Source organism: Camelus bactrianus, chromosome 22 (genome assembly GCF_048773025.1).
Source record: "Camelus bactrianus isolate YW-2024 breed Bactrian camel chromosome 22, ASM4877302v1, whole genome shotgun sequence".
NCBI lineage: Eukaryota > Metazoa > Chordata > Mammalia > Artiodactyla > Camelidae > Camelus > Camelus bactrianus.
The window spans coordinates 27,609,201-27,635,901 of NC_133560.1; the positions used below are offsets into that span (position 1 = coordinate 27,609,201).

The following is a 26,701-nucleotide window of genomic DNA, read 5'->3' on the forward strand; positions in this document are numbered from 1 at the left end:
CTGCTCTGACCTGTTTGTCTGTGTGGGTCACTTCCTGGCCATGTGTGTCGTCTGTTTGTCTGGCCTGTGTTCTGACTGTTGTCTGCCCACCTTCCTGGTCCTCTCTCCACCTGTGCCCACTCTCCAGCCTGGCTCTCACTGGTGTCCTATGGGGAATGGCCAGTGCCGATGGACCAAAGGGAAAAGAGTTGAGGGAAGAGGAAGCATTTTAGGCAAACTGAATCCTTGGCTGCCACAGAGAGGAAAGGCTTGCATGTGATGATGGGGACCAGACGTGGCCCAGCCTGGCAGGATGGGGCTGGGGGTCTGGCCTCTGAGCCTGCATCATCTATTGCCCACCCATCCTGCAGAAAGCTCAGAGGCAGGACGCCTGGGTCTCACACCGGGTGGGGGCAGGGGCCTTCCTCCGGGGACGTCACCCGTTAAACTTCCTCTCTCAGCCACACAGGAAGCTGAGCCGGCTCAGGGCCCAGCCCCAAGAAAGCACAGGCCCCCAGGACCCCTGGGGAAAGGGCCCCCCGCCGGGCCAGCCCTGCAGGGACCATGGGATCCACAGTCGAGTAAGAGCTGCCCCTTCTCCCATCCTCTGGACCAAGATTCCCAGGCAGGCCTGGGTTGGGGCCAACGGGACCGAGGCTGGGGCAGGCCCGGGAGGGACCATGAGCCACAGGGGCAGGTGTCTGGATGCAGGGAGGACTCTCAGCTGGCCTACAGCACGGACTCCGCTCTCAGGCACACTCAGGCTACTCTTGGCCCCTCCAAGCTCTCTCTCTCTCTCTCTGCCTCTCCCCAGGGTCTGTATGACTAAGTTTGTAACCCTGATCCTGTGCCTCTTGGTGTATTTGAGTGATGGGGAACCTGGCTTCCGGGGGTCCCCAGGGTGGAGGGGGGACTCTGTGTGTCCAAATGTGTGAGTGATTGATTGTGGGGGTCTTGCGTCAGTGTGAGGATGAAGGGATGGGGGTCCCCATGTCAGGGACAGTGTGTCTGTATTCAGTCCCCATCTTCTTCCTCTGTCACCCTCTGGATCTCACTGTCTCTCTCCCTGAGCCCAGTCCCAGCATCCTCTACGTGGTGGATGGAGGTGGGGGACGGGGGAGGGAGGCAGAGACTGCAGGGTTCACAGAAGTACCAGGGCATGCCGCCCTCTTTCCTCTGATGAGAAACCTGGGTCAGTCCCCAGGGCCCACGAAGTCTCGCACACAGAGACACATAGGCAGTATCTCTTTCTCTCAAGACCACAGGGTGTTTGCACAGATACCCAGCGACCTGCATGGCCACACAAGAAAATGGGGATGTTATTCACCTGCACACTGGCACGACTGCACACACTCACAGTCTTACCTGATTCGTAGCCTGGACAGTCTCATCCTTTCAGGCAGACACGGAATAGAATTGCAAACACACACAGACACACACACACACACAGACACACACACACACACACACACACACACACACACACACACACATACGTGAAGACCCCATACAGACACAGAAGCAAGTCCCTGGACCCACTAAACCCTTTCCTGTCCACACAGAGGGGGTCCCCCTGCCGTGTTTGATTGGTTCTTCGAAGCAGCCTACCCTGCCTCCCTGCAGGAGGGTGAGTCAGGGGCATGGCGGGCTGGCGGGAAGGGGGGAGATGGAGGGTGGGCCTGGGGCCCAGAATTTAGAAATCTGCTCTCTGTGCAGATCCCCCTATCCTGCGGCAGTTCCCCCCCGACTTCAGGGACCAGGTATGCCGGCTGGCTCCTTGCTTCCCCCGGGCCAGGGCCTGTCCCTCTGGGGAGGGGATCCTATGTCTTGGACCACCGGCAGCTCAGGGCTGGGAGCCAACCTGAGTGGTCAAGCAGTGAGTGCTTCTCTCCATCCCCAGGAGGCTCTGCAGATGGTGCCTAAATTCTGCTTCCCTTTTGATGTGGAAAGGTATGGAAGGGAACAGACACCCAAGGATCCAGGAATTCAGACCTTTCATGGGTGCCCAGGATTCAAATGCCCAGAGACTCAGACATCAGTGACCATATACCCAGGGACCCTGAGACTCAGGGACCCAGTGACCCAGATACCCAGGGACTCAGACACTCAGACACCTGGGGACCCTGGCACCTAGTGACTTATACACACAGGAACTCATTTATCCAGGGACTATGGGACCCAGGGGTTCAGGGATCCAGGCACTCAGGGAACCAGGGACCCTGACAACTAGGAGCCTATACGGCCAGGGCCCCAGACTGGTGCACACAGTACTAGGAGCATTGTTGGGGACATGGGGGAGGGTCAGGGAGGTGGGATGCCCAGGTCTCTCTGAGGCTCCTTCCTACCCCCAGGGAGCCCCCCAGCACCGCTGTACAGCATTTCACTTTCGCCCTCACGGACCTGACCGGCACCCGGAGATTTGGCTTCTGCCGCCTACGGGCTGGTGCCCACAGCTGTCTCTGCATCCTCAGGTGGGGGACACGAGGGCCTGGGGTCTGAGAGCAGGAAGGGCCTCTGCCTAGGGACACTTCAAGGAAACCGTGTCCCCTCTCCACAGTCACCTGCCTTGGTTTGAGGTGTTCTACAAGCTGCTGAACACAGTGGGGGACCTCCTGGCCCAGGACCAAGTGAGACCAGCCCCTCCACCATTCCCACGGGAGCCCCAGCCCCCTCCCCACCAAGCCCCCAGCCTGGCTCAGAACTCCCAGGCCTGACCTGGGCTCCTTGGCTCCTCCCAGGCCACCCAGCCTGAGTCAAGGCCCTTAGAGACCCCAACTCACTTTCTGGCTCAGACACCTCATCCCCACCCAGGTCTCAGAGGTCGAGGAACTTCTTCTAAATCTGCTGCAGCAGCCGCTTCCTGGGACCCAGGACTCACTGGGGCTGGAGCTGGTGAGTAGCCCCTCTCTCCTGGGCATCGGACCTCAAGTGGATGGAAAGGCTTCACCCCAGCCCCGAGGACCACACACTACCCCTCTCCCCCAGGGCAGCGGAGGGACAATCTCCAACGCGCAGGGCGTCCTGCCCCCCGCCCCAGGGAAGAGCCTGCCAGTAAGCAGAGCTGGGGGCCCTGGAAGGTTGGGTACCCAGATGAGGCCAACCTCCTGACTGATCCGTCCCCCCTGCCAATCCCCCACCAGCTTTCCTGCTTTGTGGCCCCCGACTCTGGCCGCCTGCCATCCATCCCTGAGAACGTGAGTAGAGGCCTGGGAGGGAGTCTGGGGGCGGGAAGTGGTCCCGAAACCCAGAGGGGGCCGTCAGATCCTGCGGTCCCTCGCGTCCAGCTTTCCCCTCTGTTCTTCAGAGGAACCTAACGGAGCTGGTGGTGGCGGTGACCGACGAGAACATCGTGGGGCTGTTCGCCGCGCTACTGGCCGAGCGAAGGATCTTGCTCATCTCCAGCAAGCTGAGCACCGTGAGGCGGGGCCGCCGGGCCGGGGTGGGGCCGAGGCCTGGCTTCGCCCCTGGGGGCGGGACAAACGGGGTGGATTCCAAGCTCTAACCCTACCAGGCCAGATCCGAGGGCAAAGCCCTGGCTCTGCCCCTTGGAAGGTCAGGGTTGAATTGAACCCTGGCTCCACTTTGAAGGCGGAATCAGAGGGGGTTGGGAGGTACCCTCTCTTCTTGGGGAGTGCTGAGTCCAGACTCTATCCACTATGGGCCGGAACAAGCCTGCCTCCGCCCATTTTGAGGGCAAGCTCTGGGAGGGCTAAATTCTAGCTCCGCTCCTAGGGGGAAGGACTGGAGTAGAGGAGGAGGCTGAATGCTGGCTCCACCCCTAGGGATGCGGCCAAGGAGGGAACTCAATTCTAGCTCCGCCTCTTTGGGGTGGGGTCAATGGAGCTGACTAGTTGCTCCACCCCTAGAGGCGGGACCAGGGCGGGCTCAGTCCCACTTCGACTTTCAGGGTGGGGTCAGTGGGCTGAATCACTGCCCTAACCCTAAGGTGAGAGAGCCCCGAGGGTTGAATTATTAGCGTCGCCCCCTAGAAAGAGGGACTAGCACAAGCTGAGTCCTGGCTCCACCAGTCCTCAGCACTGCAACTTGCGGAATTCTTGGTCTTCACCTGAAAGGGGTTTGAGTTTTTTACCTATGCACTAGCGGGTGGTAAAGGCGAGCGGATGGAGATAGGAGACTGGGGACGTGGGAAATGAAGCCAGGAGAGCCACCGTCCCAGAGAGGGTCCTTGAAGCTGGGATCCAGGTCCTGACTCCACGGCCCCCCACCTGACCCCAGCTGACATCGTGCGTCCACGCGTCCTGCGCCCTCCTGTATCCCATGCACTGGGAGCACGTGCTGATCCCCACGCTGCCGCCGCATCTGCTGGACTACTGCTGGTGAGGGCCGGGAGCTGGGGAGGGACAGGGCTTGGGGAAGAGGCCTGGGGTCCTAGGGGCCTGGGGGCTGCGCCTGCATGACCAGCCCCCTCGGTCTCCGCAGCGCGCCCATGCCCTACCTCATCGGAGTGCACGCCAGTCTCGCCGAGGTAAGTGGGAGCAGACCAGGACTGCAGGGGCGGGTGGGGTTCCCCCTCCCTCTGCCTCCCCGGTTACCCTCCCCGGCCAGAGATCCCCGGGCTCTGAGCAGCCATCCCCCTCCGACTCCCCAATGCAGAGAGTGCGGGAGAAAGCCCTGGAAGACGTTGTGATGATGAACGTGGACTCCAATACCCTGGAGACACCCTTCGACGATGTGCAGGAGCTGCCCCCAGAAGTGGTCAGTGTCACCCCCTTCCACCCTCCTGCCGCATCTGGGAGGCGAGAGTCCACACCCACCTGCTCAGCGCTGCCCTTCTTGTCCTCCAGGTGTCCCTGCTGAGGCTGCGGCTAAGGAAAGTCGCGCTGGCCCCCGGGGAAGGGGTGTCACGTCTCTTCCTCAAAGCCCAGGCCCTGCTCTTCGGGGGATACCGTGATGCGCTCGTCTGCAGCCCAGTGAGCAGTGGAGACATGGAGGGAGAAGCCCCGTGGGCCCCTGAAGGATTCAGAATAATAATGACACTTAGCGTTTATGGGGTGCTGACTCTGTGCCTCCGTTTGCTTATCCATAAAATGGGATCCTAATAGTACCCACCCAAAAGGGTGGTGTGAGTCCATGAATGAGCATGGTAGTGCCTGGCACATCGTGAGCACTGGGTAAATGCTAGATTCCACCGTTGCTATTATTATCTCATTTAATTCTCACAACAACCTTATGAGACAGAGACTCTTACAGTTCCATTTTATACTTGAGGAAACCAAAGCTGAGGCCAGCCCCACAGCGGGTGAGTGTGGAAGTCAGAACTTCGATCCACTGACTTTCAACCCTGACCACGCCCTACCCCCGAGGTTTTCACTGCTATTCTATAAAAATGTGGTCGGGAGAGTCTATCGTTGGACAGTCTGATGTTCCTGTCGGCTCTGCCCTTAGAACACATCCAGAAGCTGCCTATTTCTCCCCTTCCTCTGTCTCCACCCTGTCCTGGTCCCCACTGATGCTTGCCTGGACCAGAGAGCCCCTCCACCACCATGAGTCCCCTCTCGCGGGCTTCCGCCCTTACGCTCCATAGTCTATCCTCCCTGCAGCAGCCAGAGGTCACCTGGGGGTATCTGAGTCAGGCTCAGTCCGCCTCTGCCCACCGCCTTCCCAGGGCTCCCACCCAAGACCTCCCTGCAGCCCATGAGGCCCTGCACAAGACCAGGCTCACAGAGGCGCTCCATCAACGTTTGCTACATAGGTGTACGGTAGAATAAGGAAGACAGAATACGGGATCCAGGGGAGCCGCGGGGAGCTTAGAATCCGGGTCCTTCTTCCAGGGCCAACCTGTGACCTTCAATGAAGAAGCCTTCTTGGCGCAAAAACCCGGGGCGCCCCTGCAGGCCTTCCACCGCCGAGCTGTGCACCTGCAGCTCTTCAAACAGGTGCGCCCGAGCCCTGAGGGTGGGGCTGGGGCAGGAAGGGCGGACTCCTGGGCCCAATGGGCGGGGCTAGAATTGGCTCTGCCAGTTCTCCCCAACTCCAGGGCCCCGCGGTAGCAAAGGCAGGACTGAATTCTTGGTTCCCTAAAGATGGGAGCCCCTGACCTCAGTTCCTAAGGACAAGATCTACTTCTAGGCCCCTTAGATGATTGGGATGGAATTAAATTATTGCGTCCCTTAAGCTGGAGCCTTGTGGGTCGAGGGTGCAGATCCCTGTCAGACTCCTTTTGTGGGGAAGAGAAGCAGGCTGGACTCTTGGGTCCTAGGGATGTTGGGGGAAAGTGGGGCCGGACTCTTGGGTTCTTGGGGGAAAGTGGGATGAACTCTGGGGTCCTTCGGTGAGGGCTGGCTTCTAGGGTCCCTGAATGTGGAGTCAACCTCTTCCGGATCACTGAGAGGAGGTGGGCCTATCTGGAGGTGCACAGTCCTACCTTCCCACCCCTGTAAGGGCTGGGGTCTGGTCCCTGAAAACAGATGTTGACTTGGGGGGCAGGGCGGGACAGGGAGAGAATGGACCTCTGGCTTCCTGAGCTGGGCTCCAGACTCCTGGGTCCCAGGATTGGGTCCCCGGAGAGGGCAGGGATAGCTTCTGTCTGGAGGGTGAGCAGATCCTTGGTCCTCAAATTCAGACTTTCTGACCATTTCCCCCACCCGCAGTTCATCGAAGGCCGACTGGAGAAGCTTAACAAGGGAGAAGGCTTCTCAGACCTCTTTGAGCAGGAGATCACCAGCAGCGGGACCACATCAGGTGAGCTCTGCACCTTGTCCAGGAGCCCCCGCCCCACCAGCGGCCCAGCCTGAGCCTGCCTGCCATGACCACACTCTCTTCTCACTCCAGGCGCCCTTCGCTCCTACCAGCTCTGGGCAGACAACCTCAAGGTAGTGACAGTGAATACTTTAGTGTTTATTACTGGATTAATGTAATCCCGCAACAGTCCCCACTATGCTCATTTATAGACAGAGGTGAATAAATCAAGGCTCAGAGAGGGAGAGGGGCTTGTTCAGCACCACACAGCCTGGGTGTGCAGGTGGGGTCTGGGATAACAGCTCCCCCGCCCCCACCATACCCAAGCCTCTCTCCCTTAATTTCTCTCCCCTGACTTTCTCTCCCCAGAAAGGTGGTGGTGCCCTCCTGCATTCCGTCAAGGCCAAGACCCAACCAGCCGTCAGAAACATGTACCGCTCGGTGAGGCTGGGCTGGACAGGACACTTTCCTGGGGTGACAGAAGCAGAGGACATTTTAATTCCAAGTTTAAAGTGCAGACTTGGAGGAAGAGGGCGTAGCTCAAGTGGTAGACTGGATGCTTAGCATCAGGAGGTCCTGGGTTCAATCCCCACTACCTCCTCCAAGAACAAATGAATAAGTAAACCTAATTACTACCCCCCCAAAAAAAAACAAACAAACGAACAGTAAAGCTCAAACTTTATCAGAACTGAACCAGCAGTTAAACCAGTTACAATGTCTCCTCATTTCATTTTCCATTTACCATGTTCATTCATTTCTGTCAGATCATTTCTTTTCTATTTAAAATTGACCACCAAGATTCTTTGGCAAACATCTTTTGTCCTTCTCAGACATAACCCCAGCTTCTGCCCTTGTGTTGTTTTTATTTCCTCCCAAGCCCCAAAGTTTCCCAGGACCAACTCCTGTAGCTCCAAATTGTCCATTCAATTTTATTCTTTGCTTGACTTTTGAACACTGACACATTTTTACGACATTCTGTTTTTGCCACTCCCCATTTCCTTTGGGGGTTATTTCCTCCAGAAATATTCCTCTTGTATTAGGCAACGGGGCAAGCTTGTACTGACTTCTTAGGTGGTACATGGGGGATCTGAATATATTTTGAGACACATGAGCAGATAACAAGACGAAGCTCTCCTCGGGGATGGAGGGCTGAGTTCTCAAACGTCCAGGGTCAAATCACTCAAGTCTAATTCTCTTTTGGCTCCTCCGTAGGCGAAGAGTGGCTTGAAGGGTGTGCAGAGCCTTCTGATGTACAAGGTAAAGCCAGTGGCCAATGCCAGGGGGCCGTGGGGGAAGGGGGTCCTGGCTCACCCACCCTCTTCCTAGGATGGGGACTCTGGTCTGCAGAGGGGGGGCTCCCTGAGGGCCCCTTCCCTCACCAGCCGCTCAGACCGCCTGCAGCAGCGCCTGCCTATCACCCAGCACTTTGGACAGGTGAGAAGGCCCCCACCCCCAATGTGCACACCTGGATCTATCACCAAGCCCTCTTCCCATCCCCAGTCTCCATTCAGACATCTCGCCTACCCCACAAATTGGTGCCCACTTCATACTTACTCTCCTGCACACACACTCCTGAGGCCCCATCCCCCTCAATCTGTCCTTTGCAGAACCGGCCCCTTCGCCCCAGCAGGAGACTCCAGCTAGAAGAGAAGCCTCCTGAGTCCCTGAGGGAGGGGTAAGGCTCAAAGGCAAGAAGAGGGTGCGATGCTGGAAATGAGATCCAGGACTGATCGGGAGGATGGCCCCAACCTCCAGACCCTTCAGAGCGGCCCGTCTGGGGCAGATATCTGAGGCTGCCCATCTTCACCCAGGACACCCACTCTGATCCCTAAGGATGCCCCGGACCCGTGGGCAGAGGAGGCTCTGGATGGCAGCTTCCTGGGGTCCGGAGAAGAACTGGACTTGCTGAGCGAGATTCTGGACAGTCTGAGCACGAGAGCCACGAGGACCAGCAGCCTGCGGCCCAGCCAGAGTTTAGACTGCTGCCACAGAGGGGGCCTGGACAGCTGCTTCAGCCTGGTGAGTGCCCCCTAGTCCTTCCCCCTTTGCCTGTCCTACATAACAGCCCCTCCTCCCTCTAAAGGCCAGCAACTTGCCCCTCTCCCTGTCCCCACACAGCCCGACATATCAGGAAGACAAAGATGGCAAGCAGATGACGAGAAACTGCCAGACCCCCAGCCCCTCTCCCTGCCTGTCAGCCTGCCATCTCTGCAATGCCCCCAGCCTTCGGATGCCACAAGCGCCTCAAATCACCCCGCTTCCCAGCTGCCCTCAGAGGCCAGCCAAGAAATCATTTCTCCATCTTCTGCAGACCCAGGCAGCCAAGGGCCCCCCCAATCCTCTTTCACAGAGCCCCACTCTCTAATCCTACATCTCTCCCCTCCCCACTGGGCACCCAAAGACCCCACAGCTCAGGAGACCCCTTGCTCCCAGCTCTCCGCAGCACCCACCCCGCCCAGCCCTCCAGAAAGCCCCCAGCTTCTGGTCCCCACGAAGCCAAACCTGGAGATTACTTGGACATCCCAACCCCTTGATTCTTTCTCGGATCCCAGTGCCTCAGAGAACCCCAGAGCCCAGCCTTCCGAGGGCCTGCTAGCACAGCCCGCTCCCCTCCAGCCCCATGAAGAGCCCGGAGCCCCCACGTCCCCTGCTGCACCTGCTCACAACTGTCAGGAGTCCCAGGCCAGGAACCGGCCCACAGTCGCTGAGCTTAAAAAGTGTTTTGAAGGTTAAGGATCAGGGGTATGGAGGAGACTCCAGTCCCTCAATAAAGCTGCAGGACCAAAAAGCTGGTTTTTCCTGGTGGGTTTATCTGGGAACCCTCTCTCTGTTCAGAAACCCGCTGCCATCCACAGCCTTCCCTCCCCAAGGCAGCCTCCAGCTAGCTCCTAGGTGCCCCTAAAAGCCCCTCCCTTCCAGGAAGCCCTCCCAGCACCTAAGAGACCTTACAATTCATCTCTCAACAGCCTATGAGCCCTGCATGTGTCTCCTCCACCTAGGCTAGTCCCTGCCCCCACCAGCTCATGAAAAGATTTTATAACATCGCACTACAAGTGAGCAGCCTTGCCCTCCCTTGTCCTCAAGGGCAAAGCCTCTGAAGCATCTTCTTCCCTCCTAGTCCTAAGCACTGGGTGGGTTTGGCTTCCCAGAGAGGGCTCTGCTTTCCCCCAAGGTCACACAGCCAGGAAGGGTGCTGGATAGAGGAAGGGAACCTAGATGGGCAGGCAGCCCCGCACTGTCTCCTTGGAGTCCTGGGGAGCCCGGGCCTCAGCTGCATGGGAGAACTGAAAGGAAAGGAGAGGGGGGTGGTCGGGCCTTGATGGCAGGGGGACAGATGGCCTAGCCAAGATGGTGCAGCAAGCGGGGAGGTGGGTCCCCAGCCCCGGCACCCCAACTGCAGGCGGAATCAAGCAGAGGCGGCATGCTTCGTGGAGCCCGCCCAGCAGGTGCCCCGCAGCCGCCCCCAAGTCCTCCTGAATCATCAGAGGCTGGTGTCTCGGTGGCGGCGGCCGAGTGTGAGTGAGCGCCGGGCAGTCCTGGGCAGTGGTGGCGGCTGCAGCCAGCCCCAGCGTTCAGATGAGCCGCTCCTCAGGCGGCAGCTTGAGGTTGGGGGGTGGTGGAGCTCGGGCACCCACCTGCTCCTCACTGCTGGGCCGGTAGGTGCCCTCCGTCTGCCGTTTCTCCCGAAGCTTCCGTACCAGCAGTACCAGGCCCACGGCCAGAAGTAGGGCAGCCAGGAGGGAGAAGACCACGATGATGGCAGTGGTGGCCTCCTGGGACTGCAGGAAAGGGGACTGGTGTGACCCACTCAAACCTGGGGAACCTGTCCATCCCCACCTGAGAAGCACCTGGGGATCCTAATCCCCTTCCCTGCACACCTGCCACTTTCAGTAACTCCGTTCCTCCAACCAGGATCCCCATCCAGCTTATCTGGGGCTCCCAGGCTCCCCCACCTGCCACTTCCGGGCTCCTAGCTCCCCCTCCCCCCAGCCTGAGGCACATATGGGGCTCCTGATCCCCTACACTTGCCATGCATGGTTTTCCTGCCACCCCCTTCCTGGGGTTCTTGGTCTCCCCATTTGTGATGTTGCTATCCTGGTCTCTCTAATGCCTGCCCCCCCCCAACCCTACCTGCCACCTCTGAGAGTCTGGCCTATCCCACTCCTCCTACATGTGGGACTCCCAAATAACATCCCTGCTACCCTCCTCCCACATATACCCCAACTCACCAGGGCCCCATTGGAGCCGGAGCTGGGGCCAGAGGGCGAAATGGTACTGTTCCCACTTACATGGGGGTCTGGTGCTGTGGGAACAGTGGGGGCGGGCAGAGGGGAGAGAAGATAAATGAATCCCCATCTACCTTTCTCATTTCAACATATCTGCATCTTCCTTGGGCAACCCCCCCCCTCCCCCGGCATTAGCACTCCGCCCTTCCAAGTCTTCCATTCTGTCGGTGCCCTCCACGCAGGGGCTGGCCGAGGTTTTGCTCCTCTGGCCACTCCCAGCCCAGGGAGTTAGCAGTTGGCACAGAGTTGTTGCAGGGTTGGGGGCTGTTATAATGGATGTGTGGACGGTGTCCGGAAGCTCAACCCTCCTCCCACCCCCAGCCTCACCTCTCTGGCCCTCCCTCTGCCCTTAAGGATCTGGGCGGATCCTGTATTTCCCTAGAGTATCTGAGTCACACCTCCCCCCAGGCTCTCGAAACTGGAATACAAGGCTGAAAGGCTGAGTCCACACCTATGGCCAGTCTGGTCAGCCTGGGCTTGGAGCCCCAGGCAGGCCTCCTCCTGGCTCCCAGCTCCCCAAAACTCCTCAACCGTACTGAGATTCAGGCACTGCAGGCCTCCTCTCTCTGCAGCTCACAATGCCGCCCAACTCAGGAATTCTCCTAGACTTGGATCATCCAAAGAAGAACTCAGAAATTCTAACTCCCCAGCCCAGATCCTGTAGACTCCTGCCCTCGGGCAGCCCATGCCCACTCCTGGGTTCTTGACCTCAGTTTCCCAGGCACCCAGTGCTTCTAAGCTCCGACCCCCAGGGCCCCGGCCGGTACCTACTTTGCCCCCAGACCCGGCCCCAGCGGGCCAGCAGCAGCGGCAGGCCGAGCGCCAGGAGCAGACCCAGGCCAGGACTCGCCATGGGCCGGGCGACGAGCTGGTGGCACTGGGGACAGGGCTTCTCGCGCGCGCCGCTCCTACCGCATCTCCAGCCGGGGATACCTTCGACCCGGCACCTGGGGTCAGGAGAAGGAGAAAGGCCGGGACGTGGGGGAGGGGGCTGGACCCGGGCGCAGGCCCAGGGGAGGGGCGACCTGCGCCGGGCACCCGGGAGTCCCGCCCCGCCCCCGCCGCCAGAGGTCAGAGATTAAAGATTAACTTGGGGCGGCGCGTTCCTGGGCGGGGGAAAGGGTCGGGGAAGGGGGAGGGGGGATGGGGCAGCAGGCCCAGCCGTGTGACCTCCCTCCCTACCTGGCCCAGGCGTCTCCGATCTCGCTGAGTCCCGGTCCCGGTCCTTTGCCCGAACCTTCGGTGCCTCGGTCAGTAGCTCTGTGGGACTCTTCCAGCTCCGCCCGCTCACGTGACCCGGAAAGTTTAGTCACTCACCTGGGAGGGGAGCACACTTCCGGCTTGTGCACCTGAGCCTAGATGAGAGGGCGGGGCCAACGGGAGGCGGGGCCGCGCCGCGAACACACCTGTAACGGGAACCCAATCCTGTAATACGGAGGATTAAAAACGGGCGGAAGCGCGCAGGTGTAAAACGTGCCTCCCATCTGTATTGAGAGCATGCCTGTTGGATCGGACAGGTGTGGGGACACACGGGTCATGGAGACACCGGTTTAGGAGGCACTCCTGTCTGAGGCAGACCGGGATGGGGAGCCTCAAATGAAAAAAACACCTGTGTAGGGCACACCTGCATGCGAGCAAACGTGTATAAAAGGCATCTGCACGGATGTGTGAGAACACCTATGGGAGACATCGGCTTTGAATCACATCTGTTTGGAGTATAGCTGAAATAGAAACATACCTGTGTGGAAAACAGCTGTATAGAACACACCTGCAATATAACACACGCCTGGCTGAGGCAGTTTGGTGCAGGGTACATCTGTTTTGGAAACGCATCTGCAAGGCTCACCTATGAAATGAACAACACTTGCATGAGGAATTCCTGTATGGAAAGGCACTGGACACACTTGTATGAGACCGACAGTCTTGCAATGAAGTACACTTGGGGGGACCCAGTTATAAGGAGACAGACCCAAATGGGTGAATAGTTAAATGGAACACACCTGTGGTGGGGAAGGCTGTATAACGCATTCCTGGGTGAGGAAACACCTGTTGAGAAACATATCTGTGAGGTGAAGGAAACAACCTTGTATGAGGACCATCTGCATAAAACTGAGCTCAAATGAGAGGAAAACCTCAGAACACCTGCATGAGGCACTCACATTGAAGCACATGGGGGCGCGTGTGTATTGAAGTCCACCTATCAGGGATGTATTTGTGAAAAAACACTTGTTTGGGGCTTCTCCGTGGGAAAATATCTGTATCCCTCATATTGTAGGGCACCTGCAAGGACCACCTGTGAATGAAAACATCTGGGAGGGGACTCTCTGTAAGAGGCTCGTTTGTCTGAGACACACCTGTTTGAGCACACCTGTCTGGACAGAAGCTGAGTGGAACCGTATGAACCTTCACGGCTGTTTCTTTGGATAAAGGACGATGAGAAGACGACCCCCTCCTGGGAACTCTAGAGTGAAGAATGATGGTTAAGGAAAAAATAATCTCTTCTAGGGTATAGAGCGATGATAAGTAAGAATCCCAGGTCTGGTTAAATGTTTGCTTTGCCCCTTACTGGGCATGTGGACGGGGTTGGGGGAAGAGGGGAGCGGCTTAACCTCCTGTTTCCTCATCTGGGAAATGGGAAAGCGAATCCCACCTACCTTACAAGGTTTTGGTGAGGACCACGCGAGAGATGAGTAAAAGGCATGCCTTGTGCAACGCACTGTACTGATCATTGTTAGCTATTGTCACTATTATTCGCTGTCAAAAGATCTGGGCGCCCTTCCCCCTAATGGTGAATCGAGAAACTGCGCCCGAAACTAGTGGGAGGGAGGTTCAGCAGGTGCAGCGAGCGCGACAGGCTGGGGCCCCGCCTCCAGAGCTCGGTTACTCGGTCCTCATCCCCAGCCGTCCCCAGGACACTGACACCCCTACTAAGCCGGAGAAAGCAGTTAGTTTAGCGTCTGCATCCGGCCTAGGCCCCTTTAAGACTGCAGGCGAGCCGGGGGCCACGGCGCCTAAGGCATCTCGGGGTCAACTGGGAGGCCCCGCCTAGGTGGGTGGGCGAGGCGGGACCGACGGGCTCAGCTCCTGCAGCTTTGGCCAATAGGAAACCGACTTTGCAACCGCGCTGCGCGTTGATCTTCCGTTTCCCAGTCTGAGTGAGCCCGAGAAAGAAGGCGCGCGGGCAGGATGAAAGCATTGAGGGAGAGCACGGCGTCTTGATCTTCTGTTTCTGTGGCCAGGTAAGGAATGTGAAATGAGCAGTGTGGCAGATGGAGGACTAGATGGCGCAGAGTTGGTTATTGAGTAAGTCTAGGAAATGTGAGAACTTTAGTTCCTGAAGAGCATTAGTAGAAAAGGGACGTCAAATGGAAAGGGATTACGGAATCCGGTTCCTAACATCTCCCTGCATCACCCCCTTGGCCAAAGGGTAAACCGAGGCACGTAGAAGTGGAACTCTGAAACCAGACCTGAGATCATTGATCTCTCTAGCCCCCTCTTCTCAGAATGAACCCTGGTGCTCCCTAGGTTGTGCTAATACCAGAGGATCCCTGGCTGCAACCCCTCCGCCAGCTCCGCCCCCGGCCCCCTTCCCCCAATGCGGGTCGGGGGAGGAGACGCAAGTTCTGGCGCGGGCGGCGACGGCTAGCAGTCACCGCCTCCTACAAGTGCCAGAGCCAGGCAGGCAGCGCTGAGGCTGCGGTGGCAGTGGCCGCGGAGCTGGCCCTGCGGGGCCCCAAGGGGGGGAGGGGGAGCCGTCAAGCCCCCGCTGAGGCGCGGCTGCAGGGCCTCCCCTCCCCCCCGGGCGGGCGCCATGCGGGGGGGCCCGGGCGATGCGGAGCGGCGTCAGCGCTGGGGTCGCCTCTTCGAGGAGCTGGACAGTAACAAGGATGGTCGCGTGGACGTCCACGAGTTGCGCCAGGGACTGGCCCGGCTAGGCGCGGGCGACCCGGACCGCGGCGCCCAACAGGTACCCCCGCCGGGACCTCCTCCTGGCGCATAGCGCGGGGGCCCAGCTCGCGCCCGGGTTGCCCGAGCCCCTGAATGGAGCGTCGGGAGACGCCCGGGACTGCCTGTGGCTGGACTCCAGGACCTGTGCCCACCTCGGGCATCCCTGTCCCCTTCCCGCTTGCCCTGCCCGCCCGAGCCTGGGCCTAACGGGCTTGCTCAAGGCAGAGCCACCGAGGCCCCAGGCATGCAGTTCGGCTGCCAAACCCACTCACCTCCTCCCTGAGGTAGGGGATGTCAGCCAGGGAGTAGGGCCGCGTGCGCTTTCCTGCCCGCTGCCCAGGACACACCCTCCTCTGAACTCTGCACAACCCAAGACAGGGCCTGCACCCACCTCCAGGAGACACACCTTCCTCACCCTTCTTCCTGCTCTGGGAACCCCCTGCCCTCCCAGCCAGCTGCCCCACCCTCTGTGTTTACATTCCCCTCCCTGTCCTTTCCCAAGCCTGGCTCAATTCCCCAGGCTGTCCCAGCCGTGGACTTAATCCTGCCTGAGGCCACCCTTAGCTGGGGATGCACCTATCAAAGCAGGACCTTGACCCTGAACCCGTGCAAGTGTCCCCCCACACCTGGAGCCTCAGATGCCTCTCCAAAGCACCCTGAGACCTGCAGTCGACCTCCCACTTTACAGATGGGAAAACAGAGGCCTCGAGGCTGCTCAGTGTGGATGTGTCATTGCCCCACATTCCCAGAGCTGTCTCCAGCAAGAGCTCCTCAAACTGCCATGTGGACAGGTTCTTATAAGAGACAAGCTGGAAGGATAGGTTTTCAGAGACAAGAACCCAAGTCCACCCACCCACTTCCCAGCTCTGTAATCTTGAACAAGTTTCTTGACCTTGGAGAGCCTCACTTTGCTCACCAGGAAAACTGGACGACCAGTGTCCACCTCATAGACCTCCCGTGGCCTTGGGCATCTTGAGGAGCGAACTGATCAAGGAAGGGTGTGACTTCCCCACCCCAGTCCTCTAGGTGCGGGGGCGGGGGACAGGGAGGCCTGGATTCCTGGGTCATAAGCGTGTCATATATGTGCCCTCCAGATTGGTGGAGCAGCTCCCTGGAGCTCCTTCTGACCCTTCCCCCCCTGCCAGGGCATCTCTCCCGAGGGTGATGCTGACCCAGATGGTGGTCTTGACCTGGAGGAGTTTATCCTCTACCTGCAGGAGCGGGAACAGCGCCTGCTGCTTCTGTTCCACAGTCTGGACCGGAATCAGGATGGTAAGGCCCAGGGATGGGGCTGTGGGGGGCCCTGGAGACACCAATGGGGTTAGGACTGGCAGCGCTAGGAGGAGGGGGGAGGGCAGCTTCTCCAGGATGACGCATAGGCTATTTCGGGAGCTCTCCTCACCCCCAGCTAGGTGGTTCAGGGCCCAGCTGGCCTATCCCACCTCCTTTTCCTTCTCCAGTGGGACCTCTGTTATTTATTACTCTTATTTTTCTGTGAGACAGAGATCCCCCCATATTGCTCTTGGATTCCCTATAAGACAGAGATACCCCCATCGCGTCTTCTGGGTGCCCAATATTGCCTCTCAACCCCCTGTGGCATAGAGACCCCCATAAGTACCCCTGAGTTCAATCTTTTGTTCATTCATCAAACAAATGATCCCCCCAACATTGCCCAGTTCAACCTCTCTGATCCCAGTGGGTCTGGGACCCCCACCCACTGCCAACCATGCCACAAACCTCACCTTGGGTTCCCAGACCCCCGGTCTTGTTAGACCACTCCCATTCCAAGCTGTTCTGCTGCTTGATCTCAAGAGTCCTCACACACTCCCTTCCCCACCTCGGGCCCCCTCCCCAGGTCACATTGATGTCTCTGAGATCCAGCAGAGTTTCCGAGCTCTGGGCATTTCCATCTCGCTGGAGCAAGCAGAGAAAATCCTGCACAGGTGAGTAGCTAGGGGTCCAGAATCCCAGGTAATTCAGCTCCCCAGGACCCCTCAGCCACTTAGAACCTCAGAGCTCCAGACCCAATCCCAGGGCAGGTGGAGCTGAGATCGTGGGCCAGTTGCTTCCGCTTTCTGAGCCTCCGTTTCCCCTTCTGTAAAATGGAGTGTTCCATGTGCCAAGGAGCTCGGTCTACCCACCCCCAAACCAACCAGAACCTCATTCTAACTCACCCCCAGCCTCAGGCACTGATTCTGTCCCCTCCCGTCCCCCTCCGCTGCCCCAGCATGGACCGTGACGGCACCATGACCATTGACTGGCAGGAATGGCGCGACCACTTCCTGTTGCATTCGCTGGAGAATGTGGAAGATGTGCTCTATTTCTGGAAGCATTCCACGGTGAGATGGGGGCGGCCATCTCAGCCTGGTGGCCAGACCCTCTTCCCCTGCCCCCAGAGGCCTGGCCTTCATCTCCCCCGGGCATGGGGGTGGGAAGCCTGGGTCAGGACTCTCAAGAAGGAGGAGCCCCTGGGAGCAGCCGGGGGATGAGGTTCTGCTCCCCACGTCCCCCATCTGGGGCTTGGGGGACCTGCTTGGGGAGGTCTCTCCTGGCTGACGGCAGCCCTTCAGATTGCTGCTGGGCCTCCGGGGGTGCAGGGAAGAAAGAGCTCACCAGATGGGGTATCTGGCCTCCCACTCTCAGCCCTTCTGCTGGTTTCTGTCCCCCTTGATAAAGGATTCTGCTGCTGAAAAGACTAGTGAGGAAGCCACTCTCTTCAAAGGGTCCAATGGGATCCACTGGAAGTCAGGGCGAGGAGGGGCTGTGGATTGTCATCTCCTGGGTGGGAATCCCTGAGCAGTGCTTCTGGCAGGATCTGATGGCATCTGGAGGGGACCCATCCATGGGATCTGGTGAGATCCCCTTGGAGATCCAGAGACTCCTACCCTTGGGGGACCCATGAGAGGCTTGGCTGGGAAGTCTGTAGGTGGACTCTAGAGAGGGGATGATCTCTAAGGGGACATCCCTGGGGATCTGGTGAGACCCCAGGAGGCATCTGCTGGGCTCCTTATATGTGAAGTCCCCGGTAAGATCTTGTGTGGGCCAGGAGGGATCTGGAATCCATATGTGAGAGACCTTTGAAGGGGATCCTTCAGAGGGATCTGATTGGCTCTGGAGGGATCTTTATGGGGCAGATGCTTGAATAGGATCCTTTGATGAAATTTGGTGGAGGTTCTCCAGGAAGGATGCTGTAATCATTTGTGGAGACTGGGGGCTGCATCTGGTAGGGATCCAAGAGAGATCTCTTGGGATCTCCAAGTGATATTCATTGTAGACTCTCTGGGTGGCCTGGGATTCACAGGGAAGATGCCCCCATTTAGGGCAGAGTCACATCTCCCCACCCCTACTGGGGCATGACGCCCCTGGCCTCTGCATCCCCAGGTCCTGGACATTGGCGAGTGCCTAACAGTCCCTGATGAGTTCTCGGAGCAGGAGAAGCTGACTGGCATGTGGTGGAAGCAGCTGGTGGCGGGCGCAGTGGCGGGTGCCGTGTCCCGGACGGGCACAGCCCCTCTGGACCGCCTCAAGGTCTTCATGCAGGTAAGGGGCCCTGGAGAGACCCACCCCCTCCCCTAGGCCTGGGCCCCCTGGAGGGAACCCCAAAGCTACCTCATCTCCCTGCCCAGGTCCATGCCTCCAAGACCAACCGACTGAACATCCTGGGGGGCCTACAGAGCATGATCCGAGAAGGGGGCGTGCGCTCCCTATGGCGTGGCAATGGCATTAACGTGCTCAAGATTGCACCTGAGTCAGCTATCAAGTTCATGGCCTATGAGCAGGTAAGGCAGGCGTGGTGGGGAGGCGAGGGATGGCCGTGAGGATAGGCAGGACTGGCTTGGGGGTGTAGGGATGTCTGCAGGTCCGCAGGAGGGGGCTTCACTCCCCTGCTGGATGCCCAGCGCAGGAGGACAGTAGAGACGCAGTCCAAGTACGTGGAGGGCCCAACCACTGAGGTCCTGCCCACCTCTGTGTCTCCCTCTCAGATCAAGCGGGCCATCCGGGGGCAGCAGGAGACACTGCACGTGCAGGAGCGCTTTGTGGCTGGCTCCCTGGCTGGTGCCACAGCCCAAACCATCATTTACCCCATGGAGGTGAGAAGGAGGGGCCCTGGCTGAGGCCCCATGGCAGGCTGGGGGTCTGCAGTAACTGCTTCCCTCCAAGATGTGATAAGCTTTGGGGTTATAACTTCCCCTCCTCCTGATTCATACTGTAGCTCATTAGAGCAATGCTGTTTCATGTGCAGCCGGTCTGGGTACCACATTTAAGATGTGACTTTTGGGGACAGTGGTGTCAGTTATAACTGTTTAGTTAGCAGTTGTGAACACCAGCCATTTACAGATGTGCCTCTTCTAAGGATACTGGTTTCCAAGATGCTTGTCCCCAGAGGAATCATTTCTAGGTGAAACTGCTTTCAGAGAAACCATTTCAAGTTTCAGCTTGTGCCAGGCATCGGTTAGGATTCTGAGTGATGGAAAACTCAAGTCACGTAATGAAGTCTGGAGGTGAGCAGTTCAGGGGTGGTATGGTGGCTTCAGACTGTTAGAGTTGATAGAGACCCAGGTTCCTTTCCTCTACCTTGTTAGACCACCTCAGCATGTAGCATCCACCTCATGGACCAAAATGGCTGCTTATGCTCCAGGCATGGCATCCACCTTCCAGTCAAGAAGGAAGAACAGCAAAAGAAGGAACACCTCCCTGCCTTTAAGGATGCTTTCTCAAAGTCTTGCACACTTCTTCACCTTCTGTTTCATCGGCTTGGACTTCTCACATGACCGCACACCTAGGGAGACTGAGAAATGTAGTCTATTTCTAGTGGCTTTGTGCTTGCCGAAAATTACAGGTTCTGTTGCAAAGGGACAAGGTAACAAGATACTGGGAGACAGTTAGTGGTGGATGTCGCATGCAACTCTGACAGGTGTAGCCATCTGTGGGTATGGAGTTTGGGGAAGCAGAAAATTCTAGAGCAAGTGGTTTCTTTAATTCAGTTATTCTCGGGGTATCTCCACCCAGGGGTAGCTAGCTCTAGGTGTCTTTGTTCCTAGATGTGGTGATTCAGAAGGCAGCTTTTCCAGGGATAACTGGGTTCTCCCCAGGTGCTGAAGACGCGGCTGACCCTTCGCCGGACGGGCCAGTACAAGGGGCTGCTGGACTGTGCGTGGCAGATCCTGGAACAAGAGGGGCCCCGGGCCTTCTACCGTGGCTACCTGCCCAACGTGCTGGGCATCATCCCCTACGCGGGCATCGACCTGGCCGTCTACGAGGTGTGTGGCATCCTGCCCCGCCCCCATTTCTCCTCCCCGCTGGGGTCTGCCCATGGGACACCCACTTCCTATGGGGCTGACTCAGAGTTGACCTCCATAGATAGCGGTGGAGACACACCAGGGGTCTTGGGATCCTGGGGAACCCTTTCAGGCATAGGACTCCCCCACTCGTCCACTTACCACCGTGAGAACCTTCTGATTGTAGTTTGACCTTGCCGTGTCTTGGGACCTGGGAAAGACCACTCTAGCTCACAGAATCATGGCAGCAAGCAAAGCTGAGCTTCAAAGATGCCCATCTCCCCCAAAGCGTGGGTCAGACCCACCTCTATCTCCAGGCTGATGTCTTCTCCAAGGCCTGCCCATTTCAGTATCTGCCGTGACCGTAAAAACCACACCCCATGACCAGCACCTTGGAGCCTTTGCCAGGAGAAGCAGGAGTAGGGAGTTTTTGCTCTTTCTCTCCAGGGGGCCTCATCCATCACTTTTACCTCCTCCTGGTAGAAACACCAGCTTCTTCCAATTAGCACAGCCCCAGAAGTCCACAGGCACCCCCACCTCCGAATCTTTGTATCCAGCCCAGCTTCATGGGCGGGCGACCTATACCATCTTGCACTCACGTGTAGTTGGCTTAATGCTCTGCTGTCACCATCTTGAAATTCTTAATACTCTTTGAACAGGGAACCTCACATGTGTTTATTCCGCACCCGGCCCCACAAATTTCATAGCTGGTCCTGACCTCAGATCCTCCATACCTGCTCTCCCAGCACCCAGCATCTATGGAGACAAATGAGACAGGGCTTCATTCATTCATTTGTTCATTGATTCATTCATTCACTTGTTCCCTCGTTCACTTAGAAAACTATGTCCTAAGCTCCTGTATGCGCTGGGCGCTATGCTGGCCACTGCATTCAAAGAGCACAACACGATTCTTGCCCTCCTGGAACAGCACTCCAAGGAACAAGGAAGTCAGTCAACCAGCAAATGAGTAGTTAGATCCTGAAAAGTTCTCAGAAGATAATAAAACAGGATGTGTGTTCAAAAGTAGCAGTGGGCAGGAGGAAAGGGTCTAGGAATGCCTCTGAGAGGTGTGGTGGAGTGATGAGGGAGGGAGTATGAACCAGGCAGAGGGCGCAGCCAATGCCAAGGTCCAAAAGCAGGCCACATCTGCCTGTTGGAGAAGTGCAAGTCTTGAGTGGCTGGAGGGAACTGAAGAGTCAGCAGGGACTCAATGATCATGAGTTTGGGTTTATTTGAAGTATAACAGGAAGCCATTGAGAGCCAGGAGCAGAAATAAGATGCAAACTTATTTCATTCATTCTTCACCCAAAAGGGAGTTCAGAGGTCTAAGAAGTTTGAGGAGCCCTATACCCTCTTGGAATTTCAAGATCTATCTTTGTCCCTTAAAGGCTCTGAGAAGTCCTGCAGAAAAAAAAAAGGGGGGACTTACCTTTTTTTTTTTTTTTAGCCCAATGTTATCTGTTCTTATTTAGCCCTCAGAATCTCTTTAACAGAACTACTCTTAAAAACTCATTAAGCATCTATTTGGCATATGCCACTCTAGCCCCCAAAGAAGGCTCTTAAAATTGTGAAGGCAGTAATGGGCTACACTTGCTCCTTGTTTGCCCATTCCATGCCCAGGCCAGACATCACCAATCCATCACAGCACTGAGTCCCTCTCAACACAGTTCCAGGCAGCCATTACCAATGCATTAGAATTGACATAGGAAATGAAACCTACAGTCCCAAGGCCAAAAAGAAGATCCTGGATTTACAGAGGCCTGGCAGAAGACTTCAGGAGGGACTGGCCAAGGGCACAGCTCTGAAGTTGGGTGTGGCTTTGAATGTTAATTTTCACCTTAATTTTGTGGCTTTGGGCAAGTTGCTTCCCTTGAGATACAGTTTCTCGTCAATAAAAGGGGGATACTAATAGCACTTGTCTTAGTTCAAGGTCTTCCAGAAGCAGGGATGGCAGGGCAGGTGGGTTTTGGGGGCGGTCATAAGGCAGGGAAGGTAAGGCACCGACAAGTAGGATGCATCAATTCTCTAGGGCTGCCGTAACAAAGCACCACGGACTGGGTGCCTTAAAATGATAGAAATCTGTTGTCACATCTGGAAGCCAGAAGTTCAAAATCAAGATGTCAGCAGGGCCATGCTCCCTCTGAAACCTGTAGAGGAGAATCCTTCTTTGCCTTTTCCTGGCTTCTGGTGTTTGATAGCAATCACTGGTGTCCTTGGCTGGTAGGCGCATCACTCCTACCTGCCTCTGTTGCTATGTGACTTTTCCCTTACGTGTCCTTGTTTCTAGTCTCTTCTTATAAGGACACTGGTCATACTGGTTTAAGGGCCCACCCTCCTCCAGGATGACCTCACCCTAACTCATGTCTGCAAAGACCCTTTCCAGATAAGGTGGTGTTGTGAGGTCCTGGGGGTTAGGAGTCCAAGATATATATTTTGGGGGTGGGTGGGTAATGCAATTGAACCCAAACAGTGCATTATCAAGCAAGATAGTACAGTGGACAGGTGCTTAATCCTGGGGGTAAAGCGTAGAATATGACCCCATCGGAGAGGCAAGGGAGCCCGGGTACTGACACACCTAGTCAGTCATTGTTTAAAGGTTGCTTCTGGGGGGTGCTAACTCCCCAGCACTTCCCACCTGTTCCAGTGTGCTCAGAGCACCCTTGCCTGGGACCAGAGAAAATCCTCAGGCAGAGCCGTGGATGCTGGCAGTTGGAAGTCAGCAGGTTTGAGCTGAAATGGTAAGGGAGAAGTGTGGGGTGGCCGCCTTAGAGACTGTATGAGTGCCCAGCGGCCGCTATAACGAATGACCACACGCTGCGGATTAAAACAGCACAAACATTATGTCACAGTTATGAGGTCACAGGTCCAGAATGAGTCTTACTCTGCATTCCTTCTGGAGGCTCTAGGGGAGAATCTCTCTGTTCCCTTACCTTCTCTAGTTTATAGTGATGCCCGTGTTTCTCGGCTAACGGCCCCTGCTCCATCTTCAAGACCAGCAGCATGGCATCTCCCTCTCTCTCTCCGATCTCTGTCTCTGTCATCACAGTCACATCTTCTCTGACCCTTACAAGGAAACTTGCGACGACATTGGACCCTCCTTACACTCTAGCATCATCTCCCTTCTCAAGATTCTTAAACTTAATCCCATCTGTCAAGTCCGTTTCGTCATGTGAAGTACCAGATTCTGAGGTTCCAGGGATTAGGGTAGGAACAGGAGGGAGGCCACGCTCCTACACACCAGAGAGGCTTGAGGTGCGGACTCAGCGCGAGGATGCAGGTAATGGGCTTGGCTAACACCAGTCATCACGGGATACGGAAGCCAGCCAGCAGGGCCTCTGAAGCCTGGGTCCTGTTGTCACCCACCTCCAACCCACCCTCCTCCCTTCTCCACCCCCACCAGACCTTGAAGAACCAGTGGCTGCAGCAGTACAGCCACGACTCAGCCGACCCGGGCATCCTCGTGCTCCTGGCCTGCGGCACCATCTCCAGCACGTGTGGCCAGATAGCCAGTTACCCCCTGGCCCTGGTCCGGACCCGCATGCAGGCCCAAGGTGAGGCCTGGGTGGGAGAAGGAGGCAGGGAAGGTCCCACGACTAGGGTCCACCTCCCCATCCCCAGTTCCGCCACCTGAGAAGGCAGAGCCCCGGGTGGGGCTCCTCCTGCCTTTGGATGGCCTTGACTAAAGTCCTTACTTTTCTCCAGGCCTCAGTTTACCCGTTTGTGACATTGAAATGGGAACCCTTTCCCCTAAGTAGGAGAACAGACACAGCCAGTGCTGGAAGAGTGCGCTATGGATCTCAGCTGGGAGGCCGCCTTCTGGGCTGATAAGTTGAGGTCTAATTTGCAAGGCTGGGTTATGGTGAAGGGAAGGCAAGGAACAGCCTTAGGAGGAACAGAGCCAGGCTGGTTATTGTTTTATTGTTTCTCTCTGTATTGCTCTTTGAAGGTTCTTCCCCCCCCCCCACCATACCTGAATCTTTTTTGAAAATTTCCTTGGAGATTTTAGCATTTATGTTTTGTGACTCTTGCTTGGGGTTATCAGTCCCCCACACTCAAAGAGCTCACAGGCTGGAGAGGAAGATGCTGAACAAATCACTCCACAATTAAGTATGGGTTTAGAGTTGAACAAAGAGGGGAAGGAAAAGCTGGACTTAGATAAGGGGTGCCAAGGAGGGGTCTCCTGAAGAGCTGGTTTGGAATGGAGGTTGGAAGGATGAGTAAAAGTTAGCTAGGAGAAGAGGGAAGGAATTGAGTTCCAGGAAGAGGAAATTTCTGTGCCCTCTCCCACCCCGCTCCCCTCCACACATACCTGCTCTATTTCTAATCATCCCTAAACTTGGGTCCTCCAGATTGGGGTGAAAGGTGAGCAGCCAATTCCAAGGCCAGTAGAAGTCCTGACTCTGAGTGGTAGGTCCCACTGTTAGTCTAATCCTCCTCACTCCTGCTGCATTGGTCACCTGGGGAGGGGGCAGGAGGGGGAAGTGAGAGGGGGACCTTTGGCCTTACCTGGCCTCCCCACCCCCCCAGCCTCCATCGAGGGAGCCCCCCAGCTCTCCATGCTGGGTCTGCTCCGTCACATCCTGTCCCAGGAGGGCGTGCGGGGCCTCTACCGGGGCATTGCCCCCAACTTCATGAAGGTTATCCCGGCTGTGAGCATCTCCTATGTGGTCTACGAAAATATGAAGCAGGCCCTGGGGGTCACGTCCAGGTGAGGGACCCAGAGCCTCCCCAACCCCTGATCCCTCACCTCAATATTGATGTCTCCCACACCTCAGCCACTGGAGACGGATGGCCCAGCCAGCAGATCCCAGGTTCCCTGACCCCGTATTCAAACCACAGGATCCCCACACTCCATCCACTGGGTCCTTCTGCCCCAAATCGCAGCTACTGGATCCCACGTTCCCTGTCAGCCCCCCACATACTGAGTCCTGGACCTCCCTGTCTTAACCACTGGACCCCCCACACCCCAGCTACTGGATCCTGACACCCCAGCTACAGCAGCACATATCCCGTAGCTAAACACCCTGACCCCAGCTGCCTCAGGCACCAGATCCAGTGTCCTCAGGCCATGCCGGATCCTAGATCCTCAAGCCCACTGACGGATCCTAGATCCCCCTGCTCCAAGCCATGGATCTCCAAGCTCGGCCACTGGATTCTGGATCTCAAGAAACCTCAGCCACAGGATCCTGACAGTGCAATGCTGAGATCCCGGGACCCCAGCCACTGGATCCCAGATCCTTCCCCCCTCCCTGGATTCCTGAAATCCTTTACCTCGACACTGGGTCCCAGATCCCTCTGCTTCAATTACCAGATCCTATATTTCAACCATTATGCCCTCAACCCCTGGATCCCAGAGTCCCAAGCCCTGACCTGCCAGATCCTTGCTCCTGAAACCACAGGGGCGAGAGCCCAGTGGCAGAGTGAGCAGGTCCTGGCAGCTGCAGCCATGGGATCCCCAATCCCTTCACCGCAGGCACTGGATCCCAAACCCTCACCTATAAGATGCAGACCCCAACATCTCCAGGCACTGGATCCCCAACGCCCAGACCCCCAGTCTAGCTCCCAATAGGCCCATTGCAGCATCCTGGATCCCCCCCCCCCCAGTCCCAGACACACACCAGGACCCAGAGACTCTGCCCCATTGCACAAACCCCATAGTCTACGGAGCCTCTCGGAAGCCCCAGTCCTGGCCTCTCAGCTCCAGAAGACCCCCAGGACTCACCCACCGTCCTGACACGGCTGAGGCCGATAGCAGGGGAAGGAGGCGCCCCTCCCAGGCCCTACACGGACGTCGAGCCCCCACCTCCCTGCGGGGAAACTGCTCCCCCAGTGCTCTGTGGGGCCTTCTTGCCCCTTCCCACTGGACAGGCTGATCATAGCCCCCAGAGCCTGGGTCCCTCTGGGGGACCCAGTGGCTCTTTCCTAGGGGCTGGCGAGGAGGCAATCTAAGGCTGGGGACACATTAAGGGGATTCCCCCCTGACACACCCTGGCCCTGCCCGCCCCTCCCCAGGCTTCAGAGTTGGAAGCCAGGAGCAGCTTCCCTAAACCTGAGCCTCCAATGATGCAAAACAAACAAACCCCAAACCCTCAAATCCCCAAAACTGACTCCAGGTCTATTTTTCTACAAGAGAGGAGCAGACATCCCATCCATCCCAAATAACCCGAGCCCCCAGTACCCCCACCCGGGACACTCTGCACTCTATGGTTAGGATCTGAGCTTAAGATAATTGGGGGGCCCCTCTCTCCATTCCTTCCAAGCCCCTGGGGAGCCCCATTAAAGGACTGTGAAAGAGGAACTGGGATGTTGGGGGGGTGGGAGGACCCCCCAATGCTTCCACCTCCCCCACCTCCACTATGCCCCACCTCCCTGCTTGTGTGTTATTTCAAAGAAAAGAACAAAGGAATACATTTTCTAAGCTCTTTCATTGTGGTTTTTACTGAAAGTGGGTGGGTGGATATGGGACCATCTCAAACTACCCACAGGGGAGGGACACCACCCAAGGGATGG

General features: G+C 57.2%; 3 protein-coding genes across 13 annotated transcripts; 2 read left to right on the forward strand and 1 right to left on the reverse strand.

Moving 5' to 3' along the window:
- Positions 1 to 333: 333 nt before the first annotated feature.
- DENND1C (DENN domain containing 1C) lies at positions 334 to 9,469 on the forward strand. Of its 4 annotated transcripts, XM_010966777.3 has the most exons (23): positions 407 to 560; positions 1,542 to 1,606; positions 1,696 to 1,739; positions 1,880 to 1,929; positions 2,331 to 2,450; positions 2,537 to 2,606; positions 2,791 to 2,871; positions 2,965 to 3,030; positions 3,120 to 3,173; positions 3,284 to 3,394; positions 4,216 to 4,316; positions 4,420 to 4,465; positions 4,594 to 4,695; positions 4,785 to 4,910; positions 5,772 to 5,876; positions 6,591 to 6,681; positions 6,772 to 6,812; positions 7,048 to 7,119; positions 7,891 to 7,935; positions 8,005 to 8,112; positions 8,286 to 8,353; positions 8,490 to 8,697; positions 8,797 to 9,469. In XM_010966777.3, exons 1-23 carry the CDS (start codon positions 544 to 546, stop codon positions 9,409 to 9,411), a joined length of 2,406 nt encoding a protein of 801 aa, XP_010965079.1. In that variant the 5' UTR covers positions 407 to 543; the 3' UTR covers positions 9,412 to 9,469. The 4 variants fall into 4 exon arrangements, with proteins under 4 accessions (XP_074207055.1, XP_010965079.1, XP_010965078.1 ...); XM_074350954.1 differs by having other exon boundaries at positions 334 to 604; positions 2,791 to 3,030; XM_010966776.3 differs by having other exon boundaries at positions 2,791 to 3,030.
- CRB3 (crumbs cell polarity complex component 3) lies at positions 7,340 to 15,246 on the reverse strand. Of its 3 annotated transcripts, none has more exons than XM_074350966.1 (7): positions 15,185 to 15,246; positions 12,965 to 13,010; positions 12,147 to 12,810; positions 11,736 to 11,911; positions 10,908 to 10,981; positions 10,314 to 10,457; positions 7,340 to 9,962 (listed from the first exon to the last, which is right to left on the reverse strand). In XM_074350966.1, exons 4-7 carry the CDS (start codon positions 11,815 to 11,817, stop codon positions 9,891 to 9,893), a joined length of 372 nt encoding a protein of 123 aa, XP_074207067.1. In that variant the 5' UTR covers positions 11,818 to 11,911; positions 12,147 to 12,810; positions 12,965 to 13,010; positions 15,185 to 15,246; the 3' UTR covers positions 7,340 to 9,890. The 3 variants fall into 3 exon arrangements, with proteins under 3 accessions (XP_074207067.1, XP_074207066.1, XP_010965080.2); XM_074350965.1 differs by lacking the exon at positions 15,185 to 15,246 and having other exon boundaries at positions 12,147 to 12,370; positions 12,703 to 12,810; positions 12,965 to 12,985; XM_010966778.3 differs by lacking the exon at positions 15,185 to 15,246 and having other exon boundaries at positions 12,147 to 12,370; positions 12,965 to 12,981.
- SLC25A23 (solute carrier family 25 member 23) lies at positions 14,137 to 26,614 on the forward strand. Of its 6 annotated transcripts, none has more exons than XM_074350959.1 (11): positions 14,572 to 14,931; positions 16,058 to 16,184; positions 16,768 to 16,855; positions 17,140 to 17,251; positions 18,294 to 18,452; positions 18,539 to 18,691; positions 18,896 to 19,003; positions 20,006 to 20,173; positions 23,592 to 23,742; positions 24,719 to 24,899; positions 25,301 to 26,614. In XM_074350959.1, exons 1-11 carry the CDS (start codon positions 14,776 to 14,778, stop codon positions 25,758 to 25,760), a joined length of 1,863 nt encoding a protein of 620 aa, XP_074207060.1. In that variant the 5' UTR covers positions 14,572 to 14,775; the 3' UTR covers positions 25,761 to 26,614. The 6 variants fall into 6 exon arrangements, with proteins under 6 accessions (XP_074207061.1, XP_074207060.1, XP_074207059.1 ...); XM_074350958.1 differs by having other exon boundaries at positions 14,573 to 14,931; positions 25,274 to 26,614; XM_074350961.1 differs by having other exon boundaries at positions 14,575 to 14,931; positions 25,162 to 25,512.
- Positions 26,615 to 26,701: the final 87 nt, after the last annotated feature.

Excerpts from the sequence above, each read along its gene's own strand:
- DENND1C (XM_010966776.3), top strand. Across the intron at positions 1,930-2,330 it reads TTCCCTTTTGATGTGGAAAG|GGAGCCCCCCAGCACCGCTG; the intron begins GTATGGAAGGGA and ends TCCTACCCCCAG. Across the intron at positions 8,354-8,489 it reads CCTGAGTCCCTGAGGGAGGG|GACACCCACTCTGATCCCTA; the intron begins GTAAGGCTCAAA and ends ATCTTCACCCAG.
- CRB3 (XM_074350966.1), bottom strand. The coding sequence starts at position 11,817 with ATGGCGAGTCCTGGCCTGGGTCTGCTCCTGGCGCTCGGCCTGCCGCTG. Across the intron at positions 10,982-11,735 it reads GGGCCGGGTCTGGGGGCAAA|CACCAGACCCCCATGTAAGT; the intron begins GTAGGTACCGGC and ends CTGTTCCCACAG. Across the intron at positions 10,458-10,907 it reads CCGGCTCCAATGGGGCCCTG|TCCCAGGAGGCCACCACTGC; the intron begins GTGAGTTGGGGT and ends CCTTTCCTGCAG.
- SLC25A23 (XM_074350958.1), top strand. The coding sequence starts at position 14,776 with ATGCGGGGGGGCCCGGGCGATGCGGAGCGGCGTCAGCGCTGGGGTCGC. Across the intron at positions 14,932-16,057 it reads CGGACCGCGGCGCCCAACAG|GGCATCTCTCCCGAGGGTGA; the intron begins GTACCCCCGCCG and ends CCCCCCTGCCAG. Across the intron at positions 16,185-16,767 it reads TCTGGACCGGAATCAGGATG|GTCACATTGATGTCTCTGAG; the intron begins GTAAGGCCCAGG and ends CCCCCTCCCCAG.